We start from the raw sequence: 13,051 nt of genomic DNA on the forward strand, positions 1-13,051 counted from the left end.
TTAAGTAATACACCCAAGGTCACAAATATGTTCCATATTTGTCACTTCAGAGCTCCAAATCATAATCACTGTGCTGCATAATAACATTATGCTTTTAAGTTATAACCCATATATAAACCATTATATTTGTTAGACATAGATAATTGCTTCTACTTCCAATTTCCCACAACTATAAGTAATACTAAGGTCAATGTTCCTTAAACATATATTTTTCTAAGCTCAATTAATAATTTAAGATAAATTCATAGACATAGAAATGCTGAAACAGAGCATGAACACTTTTAAGGCTTTTGGTTGAATTCATATTCGTATGTTCTTACAACAATGGAGAATATTGTTCTTCATAATCTTTACAGTCTTATAGGCCAAAAATAATAAAGTTCTCGTTTCAATTTATATTTTCTAATATTTTTCAATAAACTTATTTTGTATTTTTCTTTAGTATTGAAACAACCAGATGTTAAAACAATAATTCAATAACTGACAAACCAAATTTTAGACATGTCTTGGCCTTTAGACTTCAGGTTATGGCTTGTGGTCCTAATTTTTTAAATTGGGATTTATTAAAGCATAATTTGCATCCTGTAACATCCTTTCTTGGCATATAGTTTTATGAGTTTTGATGAATGCACACTTTCATGAAATTATCACCATAATCAAGTTAGATAACGTTTCTGTGACTCTCAAATGTTTCTGCCTTCCCCTTTGTAGTCATCCTTCCTTCAATCTCCAACTTTGAGAAACCACTGATCTGTTTTGGTTCCTCGTGTTTTGCCATTCTCAGGATATTATATAAGTGGACTCATGCATTTTGAGTTTTTGAGTCTGACTTATTTGTTACATGCATCTGTAGTCTGTGTTTTTCCCATTTAATTGCTGAGTAGTATCCTGTTGTGTGGATGCACCACAGTTTGTTTATCCATTTACCAATTGAAGGTTGGGTTATTTCCATTTTTGGCAATTATGAGTAAAGCTGATCTAAACATTCACATGAGTTTTTTTGTGAATACATATATTTTATTTCTTTTAGATAAATACCTAGCAGTGAGAATGCCAGGTTGTATGGTAAGCATATATTTACCTTTATAAAACATTTTTCAAGTTATCTGTGTCATTTCTAATGGCCCTTATGATTTTGAATGGTTCTTAAATGAATCTTGATGTAGCTCATTCAGATTTTTATCAACTGGTGCCTTTTTGTGAAAATAAGCAAGTTTTTAAATGGGGAATTTTAATCAACTCCTGGTTCTACAAGAATTTATCATGCACTTGGTCTATTATCCACATCCTCCAATTCTCCTCTGTCAAGTACTGTTAGGATGCTTATTTAGTAAATCTAAAGCATTTGAAAAAGTTAAAGGAAAATGAAATAACTAAGAAGAAGCCAATTTTATAGGTTAAAGTATTAGTATATGAAACAAGGCATGGATACAATTTACTGTTGAGTTACCTTATCATTAGAATCAGATTTGTAATATATGAAATGTAACAAATATCAAATACGGAGCACTATGGTATGTCTCGTGGGGACAGAGAGAATTTTGTAATCATATACAGAAGATGATGATGACTATACCGGAGAAACACTTAAAGGGAGACCTTTAGCAATGCTTGAAGCAATGCAGCAATGCTTGAAACATCATCTTAGGAGAGAGCTGCAGGACCATGAGCCAAGTGAGGGCGAGAGAGAAGAACGTTCCAGGTGGATAATCCAGTTCATACAACGGTTTTGTTTAGCAGGCAAGATAAGGGCACCAGGGGAAGAAACTTGAGGATGCTGTTAAAGATTGATCATATGATCAACCATGGGGTCCAGAAGGAGTGAAAAAGAAGTAGAATTCATAAGGAGCATGATAGACTGGATCAGATGCATAAATTAGTAGTCAGGAAGTTTCCTCATGGACAAAGAAACCTTGTTGTGTGAGGGAGGTAAGACAGGAGGTAAGTTGAGATTTTACCTTTCAAACATGATTACTGATTGAGAATATAGCTATGGATATGGGAACGAAGTGTGGTAGAGAGGAAGGTTATTATAGTTGAGGAGATTAACAAACTTAGAAGACAAATACCATGAACACATTAGTATTAATAGACTTCCATGAAATTTCATGTCAATACATTCGGGAAACATTGAGTTAAAGTGAAACAAACAATTAGCTGGGTGTGGTGGTGTACACCTGTAATCCCAGCTACTTGGGAGGCTGAGGCAGGAAAATTGCTTGAACCCAGGAGGCAGAGTTTGCAGTGATCCGAGATCTTGCCATCACACTACAGCCTGGGTGACAGAGCAAGATGCCGTCTCAAAAAAAAAAAAAAGATTGAAACAAACAGGTATTTGCTGAAGGTCTTCTTAACACCTTTATGCATTGTGCAGCTTTAAGCATGACACATAATGTGCAGTTAATGTCAAAAGGCTTGAATTCAAAGATGTACTTTTTGGAATTATTCAAGTTCACTGATTTTTTTAAGCAATATTCTTTTGCCACTGAAAGGATAGCATCTTAAAGAAGGAATTGATTTTACATCCCGGATAACGCTTACTTCATTAATCACTTTTCTTTAACTTTAGGCCGTGGTACTTAGCCTGGCATAAAAGACAATCCATTGCTTGTGGCATTTGCAAAAAGAGAAGATATCTGGGTTTCACACCAAGACATTCTGATCCAGAAGGCCTGGGGCTGGGCCCCAGGAGTTGTACTACATCAGGCATATCAGGTGATCTGGATTTAGAGCCAGCACTTGATCTGGATACAGCTGGGCCTACAGAACCTCTCACACAGTGGTTGTCAATATTGGCTGTATATTACAATCATCCAGAGAGCCTTTAAAAATTCCGGTAACCAGGCCATGCCTCATACCAATTAAATCCTGGTCTCTGGGGTTGCATCAGTATTTTCTTAAAGATTCTGATGATTCCAGCATGAAGCCACAGCAGAGAATCAGTGCCTCTAAAGATTTGGTGTGAAAAGCCTTAAGCTTCTTTGGCTTCTCAGGACTTGGAAATACTTCATAAGATCTGTAGCTAATGCTCTCATAAAAACTGGGCCTGCCTCTGATTTAATTATCAGAGAAAGCTGCCTAGAGATTCTTTCAGGAGGTAGGTTTTTTTTTTTAATTAAAAAAAAAAAAAAAAAAAAAAAAAAAAAAAAAAAAGAAACTTCTTAATGGAAACAAAACTCTGAACCAATATAAAACTCTGAACTGAAACAGAACCACTGTACAGAAAGGTTAATAATCCCCCCAAAAAGTCACCTTTCCCAAGAAAACTTTGGTTCTGTCCCATGATAGCTTTTATGTCTCCAGCTTCTTAAAACAACAAGAAATTGCTGAACATAAATTTTAGAATCAGTTTCACAGCTTCAAATCTGAATTTAACCAATGTCTTCTTAAATGGTTTTAACATTGTTTCTCTTTACAAAAATACTCACCAACTTCACAAGCTAGCAGAAGGAAAACAATGTGACAAAGTAGAACCTTCCAACACATACTCCATATACTCTGCTTTTTTCCTCTCTTCTGCTCACTTTCCCCTCTTTAAAGGGCACAGTGAATGAAGCAAATGAATGAGTTAAAGAAGCAAATCGCAAAATAAATAGGGACAATATTCGAGATCATGACATCCACCTATCATTTCCTGATGCAATGTAGGCTATGTCAGAATTGTTGATTAATTTATTGGACCATGATTCCTTCTCCGGAATCCTTAGTGTCAGATGTTTTTACAGAATTCAAAATATTTTGTATTTTAGGAATATGCATATTCGGTTACACAAGCAGTGTCTGGAGCAACAATTGTAATCACAGATGAGAATTTCTGCAGTAAAACAGTGTGTAAATTGCCTCACAACAGATCAGGTTTTGCCACCAAATTAGTTTGCACCAATCTTAAAAGAAACATTTTTTGGGTTTTAAAGTTTGTTTGGATATGAGCATTGCAGATCGGTAGAATAGTGTATTTTATATTCAGATAGTGAGCTTTATTTGTAAAATTCTAACCAATTAAAAATTATTTATTTATTTTACTTTTTCTTTTTTTAACTTTCCTTTTTAGCTTGTGACTTTTATTAGTAACTATAAATAAATGATGAATATGTTTGAGTACGGACAGGGACCCTTGTGTATATAATCCCATTTAATCTTAATAAAAATCCATTCAAAAAGTATGTATTCTTATCTCTATTTCACAGATGAGAAAGCTGGGTCTATAAAAGGTTAAATTGCTTGCCAAAATGTCAGTTGTGATGGAGACTACATTTAAACACTTGACATTCAGATGACTTGACTGCAAAGACCACTGTACCACACAGTTTCCTCAGCAACAGAGTCAAAGACATAAATCATTGCATGAAAGACAGATGCACAGATCCCATTTTATGTTTAGGTTAAAAACCTATGCTGATCGTTGATAACCTCTTCTATTCAAACACAAAAGCTTTTTATCATCAATCATCTTGAAAGAATGAAACGAATAATATTTAATCTCAGCATTTGGCCTAACAATGTAACAACATAGAACTTTAAATAAACTAGTACTTTGAATAAATTAAGTCAATGTTTAAATAAACATTTAAGTAATATGTAAAACACATTTTATAGGTGTGCCGAAATCAACCTTTTGAGAATGGTGAAGAAGAAAATTCACAGGAAAGGTCTTTTAAAGACTGTCTTGCCAGGCTCTTCAGCTGGATAATGGGAATAAGCCACTGTGAACACCTTCAATTAAGGCAATAAACGTATGTGCGCTGGAGCGCACTGGTGTTGGAGTTGGGTTGCAAAGCTAAGACAAATGCAGAAAAATGTGTCCTTCTGTGCAGGTTTTCCTTACAACCAAAAGCAATATAGGAACTAGAGCTTTTGGTTGCTGCTGTTGTTGCTATAATTATTAATCTTTCAAATACATGTTATTTTTCCATCATTAATATGAATTTAGCATTCCTTAACTAAGAAGCCATTAACAATGGCATTTTGCTTGTATTCCTATAGCTGTAATTCCAAACACTTCCCTGGAGTGCTGTTTTTGCATTTTCCCACATTTTTCCCCGATTTGTTGATTGTTGAGTGACAGATCTTGCCAGATGGCAAGTCATCACCAAAGTTTCATGTCATTAATCATGACAGTTTTGACTTAAGTAACATTTTTTAAAATTACAGACTGTATTTTCTATGTGGAGGTATAGAATAAATAGTAAAACAGAGATTTTCATGCAGAACTTAAAGCTTTTAAAAATGGACATGCTATAGAGACTTTCAAATTTATTAAATTTAAGTATCCAGTACAACTTTCCAGAAACAAAGTGTTTGCTTTCTCTTGTGATCCCTGCACTCAAGGATCAGACTCAGTATTTTGCTCACTGGTTTGCTGTGCACCTGAGTGAACACTTTCTAATGGATGCTTCATGTAGCATATTCTAATCTTCAGCTATTTGGGGCCAAGCTTTGTCATCTCCATGGTAAGCCTCTGTTAATGTAATTGCAGAAGGTACCAGGAATTGTGACAGTAAATTTTATGACCACTTTCATCTCGTGATTCTGAATAGAACTTTTAAGCATGAGTTTTTTGGTTTGCCTACCACTGTTTTGCACTATCATCTAATAAGGTTTAGTGTTGCATATTAAGAATTTAGCCATATTGAAAAAGAAAAACACTTGGTCAACTACTTTGCCTCATAGGCAGTCCATTTCTCAAGACAACAATCTGAAAATAGTAAACATAATTCTGGTTTTCCATGTTACTGGGAAAAATGCTGCTGGGAAGTGAATAGACAATAACTTCCTGCACAGGAATTAGGCCATCTGTAATGTAAGTTGTATAATGTAGCATCATATAATAGATTCTTATAAAAGGACCTCAAGTAATTATCTTGGCCCTTCTTTAGATTCCTTCAGGGAAAATCACCCCTGTGCCAGAAGAGAATTAAACTTTAAGAAAAAGAAAAACTACTGAGATAAATAATCCATCTCTTTCATTTATGACATAGGTTAATTTGCTCTTAAACAGTGAAGTGAATGAACAGAAGCTCTCTAATACGTCTGTACACTCCTGTCATGTACTATGATTAAATTTCTCCTTAATTTTCTCTTCCCTAGGCACAGTCACTTCAGTGTTTTATTTTCATCTGTTTATCTGTCTGCTAACCACAACTACCTTAAAATAATGAGCCCCAAGCAGGATACTTCTAATCCCAGTCAAATAGGAAAAAATGAAGTCATCTCAGAAGTGAAAACTTAAGTGATGTGAAGTGGAAAGGCTGCTAATTTGGGGGAGGGGGCAAGAATTTTCCCTAGAATCCTGGGATCTAAAAATATAGTCAGTCTAGAAATTAACTGTTGTCCTTGTAGTTTAACTTGGTAATATTTTGGCATAGGAAAAGATTAAATTGGCTTAAAATTTATGGGCAGTTAAAGGGAGATCTAGTGATCACTGAAGCATGTGATTTTAAATGCTAAAACTGAATTCCAGTATTTTCTAGATCTCAGTAGCTCACCTACAGTTATATATTCCATGCCTCATTATGAAGGTTTCTTAGTCTGTTTTGTGCTGCTATAACAGAATACCACAAACTAGGTAATTTATGAGGAGCTGAAATGTGTCAGCTCAGGATTCTGAAGGCTGGGAAGTCCTAGGTCTAGGTGCTCACACCTTCTTGCTGCATCATAACATAGTGGAAGCACAAAAAGAGGGAACAAGAGAGAAGGGGACTAAACTTGCTTTTTTATAACAAACCCTGACCTATGATAAGGGCATTAATTCATTCATGAGGGCAGAACCCTAGAGGTCTAATCACCTCCCATTAGGCCCCACCTATCAACACTGTTACCTTAGAGATTAAGTTTCCAACATGTGCATTTTAGTGGACACATTAAACCACAGTATAAGGTGACTTTATATTACTATTTGGGACAATCCTCATTTAAGCCTGTTGTCCTTGTGTAGTATTAGCACCCTTTTCCCCCTTCCACATGTCTATATTTAGATGATAAATTATATGGTCACCTTACAGTTATTACAGTTTTCTTTGTCACTCTCTAGCTTGCACTGTGCACTTGGTTTTTCCTCTATTCTGTCAAGCTGTGCACTGATCATCAGTGATTTGCTTCTGATTATTTCTCTGTTTATTAAAGTCCTTTAATGTGTATTTAATTCTGCCTTCCAGATTGGTGGTTGTCCCCTTAAGATCATCTTCAGCAAACTTAATGAGCCTTGTGAACCCTCCCTTCATTATCTGGGTCAACAATGGGAACACTGAAGCCAAGGCCAGTGGCCTTTGGGACACCACCCATGTTCTTTCTTACCTCATTTCTTTTCTCTCTACTGCCCCTTATTGACCCTTTTTCTACCCACCAGTTGTCACTGACTGATTAATCTTTAATTTCTATCCTAACATCTTTCCAGAAATTATGTTGTTCTAGATCCTCTTAAGAAGTGTGATGTTCATGACGGTATTGTGCTGAAACACTCTATATCAAATTGCATTTTCTCAGTCACTGGTTTCAAGTACCCGTGGGGCCACTGGAAGTCAAACTGTGATGTATGATTTCCACAGTTCTTATTGTTTTAATTGACTCATAGTGCATTATATAACTCTGACAAGTCATCTTTACCCTAAAGTCATGCCTGAGCTTTTGTAAGGAAAGCAAAAGAAAACTTAGAGATGAGCTACTGAATTTCCAGGCATTTTCATCATGCATTTTTAAATGGGAAATTAAAGTTTCTAAAGTGTTATCAGGGGTTAGTGAAAATCTCAGCATGCTCTGCTCACTCCTGATTCTTACTAATTTTGTTTTTCTCTAGTATTAAGTGGGTCAAGCCTAGAAGATAATGCCCTAAATTGTAGTCAGTGAGATTCCTTTTGTATGGTTTAATATGCCTAAATTCGATGAGAATGAATTTTAATTTCTTTACACACATTTTAAATATGTTTTGATGAATTAAAATACTTAAACTTGAAAAAAGCTACATGTATGTTGAGAAAGGTTTATGGCATACATTCATCATATGAAATTCTGTTTATGATATCATTTATTATAAAAAAGCCAATGCAAAAGCCATACAAAAACTACACAAAACACATTTAAAATGGGTAGTATGATGGTAGAACCCTTTTGTAATGTTGATGTTATTTGTTGGGGCTGTCAGTCACGTTAGATCTTGACATAAGCCCATATGTAGCAGGATTAATTATGTAATAGTAGTTTTTCATTGCAATACTTCAGCAGGAATGACATGGCCTGTTTCATGCCTGAATCTATTTAAAATATTAGCCATTCCACAGAGTTTCTTTGTACATAATTCTGTTGCTTTCCCCCCCCCCCCCAAAAAAAAAAAAGGCTCTGTAAAGAATTCTATGGTAGAGGTAAACAACAGACTACAGTCTGGAGTCAGGATTCATGCATCAAAAATGAAGTGTTTAAGTAGATTTTTGTCAACTAGCAAATGCCATTTTAGTCTGAGCATTTCACCACCTCATTCTACACCATCTGTCTCTCAGGGAGCAATTAATCTGAAACTCCAACATGCAGCATTAAAATTCCATTAAAACTGAACAGAATATTAACGTGTCTGGCATTGCCATTTTTATCTTTTCAAATTTCAGAGTTAATTTTGAATAAAGCAGGTATAACATTTTAATCTATTTAGATAATTAAGATTATTGAATAAAATATGTAATTAGCAGCAAAAATTATGTACTAATACATAAAACTTAGTTTAATAATGCTGGATGTTTTGGCAACTTCAACATTCAGCATATAAGCTAATGATTATTTGTAAAGGTACTACATGTTTTACAAAGCTAATGTTCCCAAGCCTCTCACTTTGTCATTCCTTTTTCTTTTTGCAGAACCACATCACTGCCTTCGCAGAAGTCACATGATATTGAAGCAGATGGTTTTTCACTGCATTGGACATCATCCCTTTTTACCATCCACTCATAACACCCAAAGTTTGTTTGATTGCAAAGGAAGTTTATAAAGTTGTTTAATATTTTTTATAATTTTAAAATCAATGTCCACCTATCTGTTTCCCCCACTAGACTGTGAGCTCCTCGAGGGCAGGATTGTCTTTCCTTTTTCTGTGTCCCCAGCACTTACAACAAAGCCTAGCACAAAGTAGGCGTTCAACAAAAATGTGATGACCAAATGAACAAAATCCTTCAATAAAACATTCACTTTAGTTTCTCACAGAATCACTGCAATTATGTTAAGAGAAACCTCTACATAAATCGTATTTGTATATGAAAACCTTCTATTTTGGGCTAGTTGTTTTTCTTTTTTAATTTCAGCAGTATGCCATGTTTAATTTGAAGTGGACTTTGAAAGTCATGGGGGTTTTTATTTTATTATTCAGCATGACGTTATTTCCATTCTAACATTTCAGTGTGTGAAATTCCTTTTAGAAAGTATGTTCTATAGTAAAATAATGTCTCCACATTATATTATGTTACATTTCACTTAAAATACCATTCATACTATACATTCTAAGACTGGTGCTTCTGCTTTTGAAGGGGAAAATGCCAATTTTTACTGTAATAAGTAATGTATCATAATTAAAAATTATTTATTTGGACTTCTTCTCCTGACAATTGTGGCTTAATTCAAGACTTGTTTTTGAATGCAGGCAGTATTTAGGATAGCTTAAATCCGTAAATTCAGCACTGGTCCCTTATTATTGAGTAATTTCCCATGGGTAGCAGTGTCTCAAGAGTGGTCAAAGGCTCTGCTCTTAGGCTTTTTTACTACTAAAGATTCTACATAATTTAAATGGGAAAGAACTATACCCTGACACATAATTTAAATTATATAAATGCTAGAAATATCGTTAATGTATTTTACTTTGCATTTGTTTAGTACTTTATAGTTTACAAAGTTTATTTACACCAATTATTTTATGTAATCCTCATAATAACCTGGTATAAACATGAAGAGTATGGCTTTATTTTTACAGATAAGAAAAATGAAGCCACGACAGGGTAAATAACATGCCAAATCACAAACTAGTAAGAGACATAGTTGAAGCCTAAATTCAGGTTTTCTGACCCTGAACTCGTATTCCTTTCTAATATAGCACAGCTGTCATCTCATTTTGGACGTTGAGGCCTTTTAGAGCTCAGTAGAATCCTGGGCAACTACCTATGGTTCAAAAAATAAATGCCAGAATACAATTAGGAAAGCTCTGCTGTATTTTAAATGTTTGTTTTAAGAATGAACAGTTTTCAAGTACAAAACTATATAATAATTGTAATCCAGTTTTAAAATAATGAATATCAAGAGTCTAGATGTGAGGCTCTCTGTAAAAGAGAAGCCTAAACTGAACATCTCTCCTTCCACCCTCACCCTCAGGCCCCAGCCTCCCACTCAGGAGAGGGCCCAAGGGACATAACTTACATTTAGCATGTGGAATTACAGATTAAAATCACCATAATATAAGGAAGGCAAACTCCTCAACAATAACTTTGCAATAATTGAAACTACCCTAAGTAACTTTGGCTTACATGGCAAAGTAACTTTGGCAGTAATTGACTGAAATGAATCTTTCTAAACTTTGCAGTACTAAAGACAGCAAACTTTTAATTTTCTCTGTAATTTCAACAGAGATCAGCAAATAAATATAACCAAAGATTGTCCATTACTCCCCAAATAGATTTTATTTGGCCATTTCTGTCACAGTGGAAGCTAAAACACTTCTAGTAGAGCCGAAAAGAAATAAAAGAAAAGAAAATCCAAATTTCTACTAATTTCAGACATCTAGAGCAATTCAGTCCTGTTGGAAATTTAGAACATGAAGAAACTTTGAATGTCCTGACCCTCTTTAAAATTTTTTTAGGCAATAACAATAATAGGGAATTCACTTACTGAGAATGAAAGTGAAGGGGATGATCATAATGTCTTAGAAAGCTAGATTACTAGTAAGGCTTCCAGAGTTTTATCAGTTCAATTCATTGTACATCAGACTTCCAAGGAGCCAACCAGGAATGTTTTTCCTGTTGGAAGCCTTAGCTATATATTCCTATGTCAAGGTTGCTTCTTTGCACCTTGCTAAACCTGATCTGAATGCAAGTGTTATAAATTCTTCAAAAACTCAGATTTAACCCAGAACCAGAGTAAAGTCACCTCTACTATTTACACATCAGGGGCTCAAGATTGTACAGTGAGTGATGCTGTCATGAAGAAAATTCAGATTGAAAAGGCAAGATACATGTGAATAAGGCAAAAGCCAGAAAATAGCCCTTATTCATGATGCTATTACTGAGAATAATGAAAATCGTATTTCAGAAAACATTAATATGTAAATATGTACATATGTAGCCTAGTAAAAGCAGGCAAACACATATCTTTCTGATGAAGACATCTCCTTTTTATTCTACTTACTTGGGGCCCAGGTCAGTGTAATTTTGTCAACTTGAAAATTTCAGTAGTCTCTGTTTGCATGGCAGAAATTCTGCACATGTTTTATCTGATTCCTATGATAACTTAAAAGGCTCTTTTATGTTAAAAGAGAGGTGAATCTTCTTTGACAGACTTTGTATTTTCCACTTCTAACTGGGCCTCTCTTTTCTCAGGATCTATCCTAGCCAAATATCTCAGTTACATTTACCATACAGTTTCCTTTGTGAAAGAACAGTAGGGGAGGAAATAATTCTCTGCTGTGTATTGTATTTTTCAAATAAAAATTTAAAAATTCAATTGAAAACTGATTTTTGACTTTGTAATATATTGGTCTTGACAGTGGGTAGAGGAATAAGGAATGCTTGTTAATGTGTTTGAAAGAATTCTCAGAGTGACTGAAGAATGTTTGGAAATGGATCACAATCGATCAGATTAGACCAGTTCCTTGGACAGCTCAATTATCCTCTGCATCTCGTGGACCATCCTGGGATCTTACCGACATCCTTATTTCCAAATCACAACTCCCTAGAAACTATTTGAGACACTGAGCAGGTATATGATCCGCTGTATAGGCTCACTTCTATGTTGAGCAAAGCATTTAAGATTGGATGTAAATTAGCATATTCCTGCCTCTAAGGCATCATTTATTACATTTTGATTGCATGCTCTAAAAAATTGCCCTGGAAATATACCAAATGGTTCTATTTATGCTTTGAAAATATTGATCTCAAAATTTGCCAGGCATGGGCTTTCTAATGAATTTTCCAAATTACAGTTCTTTTAGAATATCAATTAAGGGAATTTCCTCCAGACTTTAAGTGAATGAATCTCTTTTCAGAAAAACGAGAGTATTCAAATTACTCTTTCCTGTCTACTTTAGATTATAGTCTGATCTTAGCCTAATAGATCCTCAGGACATGGCCAACATTGAATAAAATAATAAGTCTGCTCTCTTTACCCCAAGTCTTATGAGCCATGAATGGATCATAGCATCTAAATTCTAAACTCAGATTCCTGTCTTTCAAATCTGTGGCCTTGCTCACAAAGGAGCTTCAGATAAGAAAATATAGATGAGTGGATACAACCACCTTTAGTATTCACAGGAAAACTCAAAGCTGTGTCTCAAAGGTCTCATTCTTTAGACGAGTGATATGGACAGGTGCCATCCTCTGGTATGATTACCTTCATATTATTTTATTTATAAATGTGTTCTCATTTTTGCATGGAAACTCTTATTACTTGTAGAAAAAGAATTATTTTTTCTTAGGAGGAGCAAAAATGAAATTTTAATTGAATTTTTTTAAAGGAAAACCTTTTCGAAATGGTGAGATGTTTTGAGCATTAATCAGGTATCTCTAGATGTATTGCTCCTTGTCAAGAAGCACTTTCAGCTTTCATTCATTTGGTGTATTTATTGAGTGATCCTGTGAAGCAGATAATTTGCAATGTGCTGACTAAACAGTACATCAAAGGATCTGGCCTCTGCCCTTCCAGGCTGTACACTTCAGCAGCTCTGTGATGGAGCTGTAAGAGATCTCTTTTAAGTTCAAGTAGGAGAACTGGCTCGGAGTTAATCTGCTGTTGAGGACTAAAGAAAGGGCATTTTTATAGATTACAACAGCAGCTAGGTTAATTTAAGAAAACAAAAATCAGTGCCTCCATAAAC

At 34.8% G+C, this 13,051-nt stretch overlaps 1 protein-coding gene across 2 annotated transcripts in view; it reads left to right on the forward strand.

Annotated features, from left to right (window-relative positions):
• The window catches only part of PLPPR5 (phospholipid phosphatase related 5), a 116,869-nt gene extending 105,180 nt beyond the window's left edge, over positions 1 to 11,689 (forward strand). For both annotated transcript variants that reach the window (XM_023231059.2, XM_023231060.3), the window contains exon 6: positions 8,841 to 11,689. In XM_023231059.2, the coding sequence (XP_023086827.1) occupies positions 8,841 to 8,873 (33 nt within the window). In that variant the 3' untranslated portion in view covers positions 8,874 to 11,689. The remainder of the gene's footprint in view (positions 1 to 8,840) is intronic.
• The last annotated feature ends 1,362 nt before the right edge of the window (positions 11,690 to 13,051 follow it).

Source organism: Piliocolobus tephrosceles, chromosome 1, assembly GCF_002776525.5.
Source record: "Piliocolobus tephrosceles isolate RC106 chromosome 1, ASM277652v3, whole genome shotgun sequence".
Classification (NCBI taxonomy): domain Eukaryota; kingdom Metazoa; phylum Chordata; class Mammalia; order Primates; family Cercopithecidae; genus Piliocolobus; species Piliocolobus tephrosceles.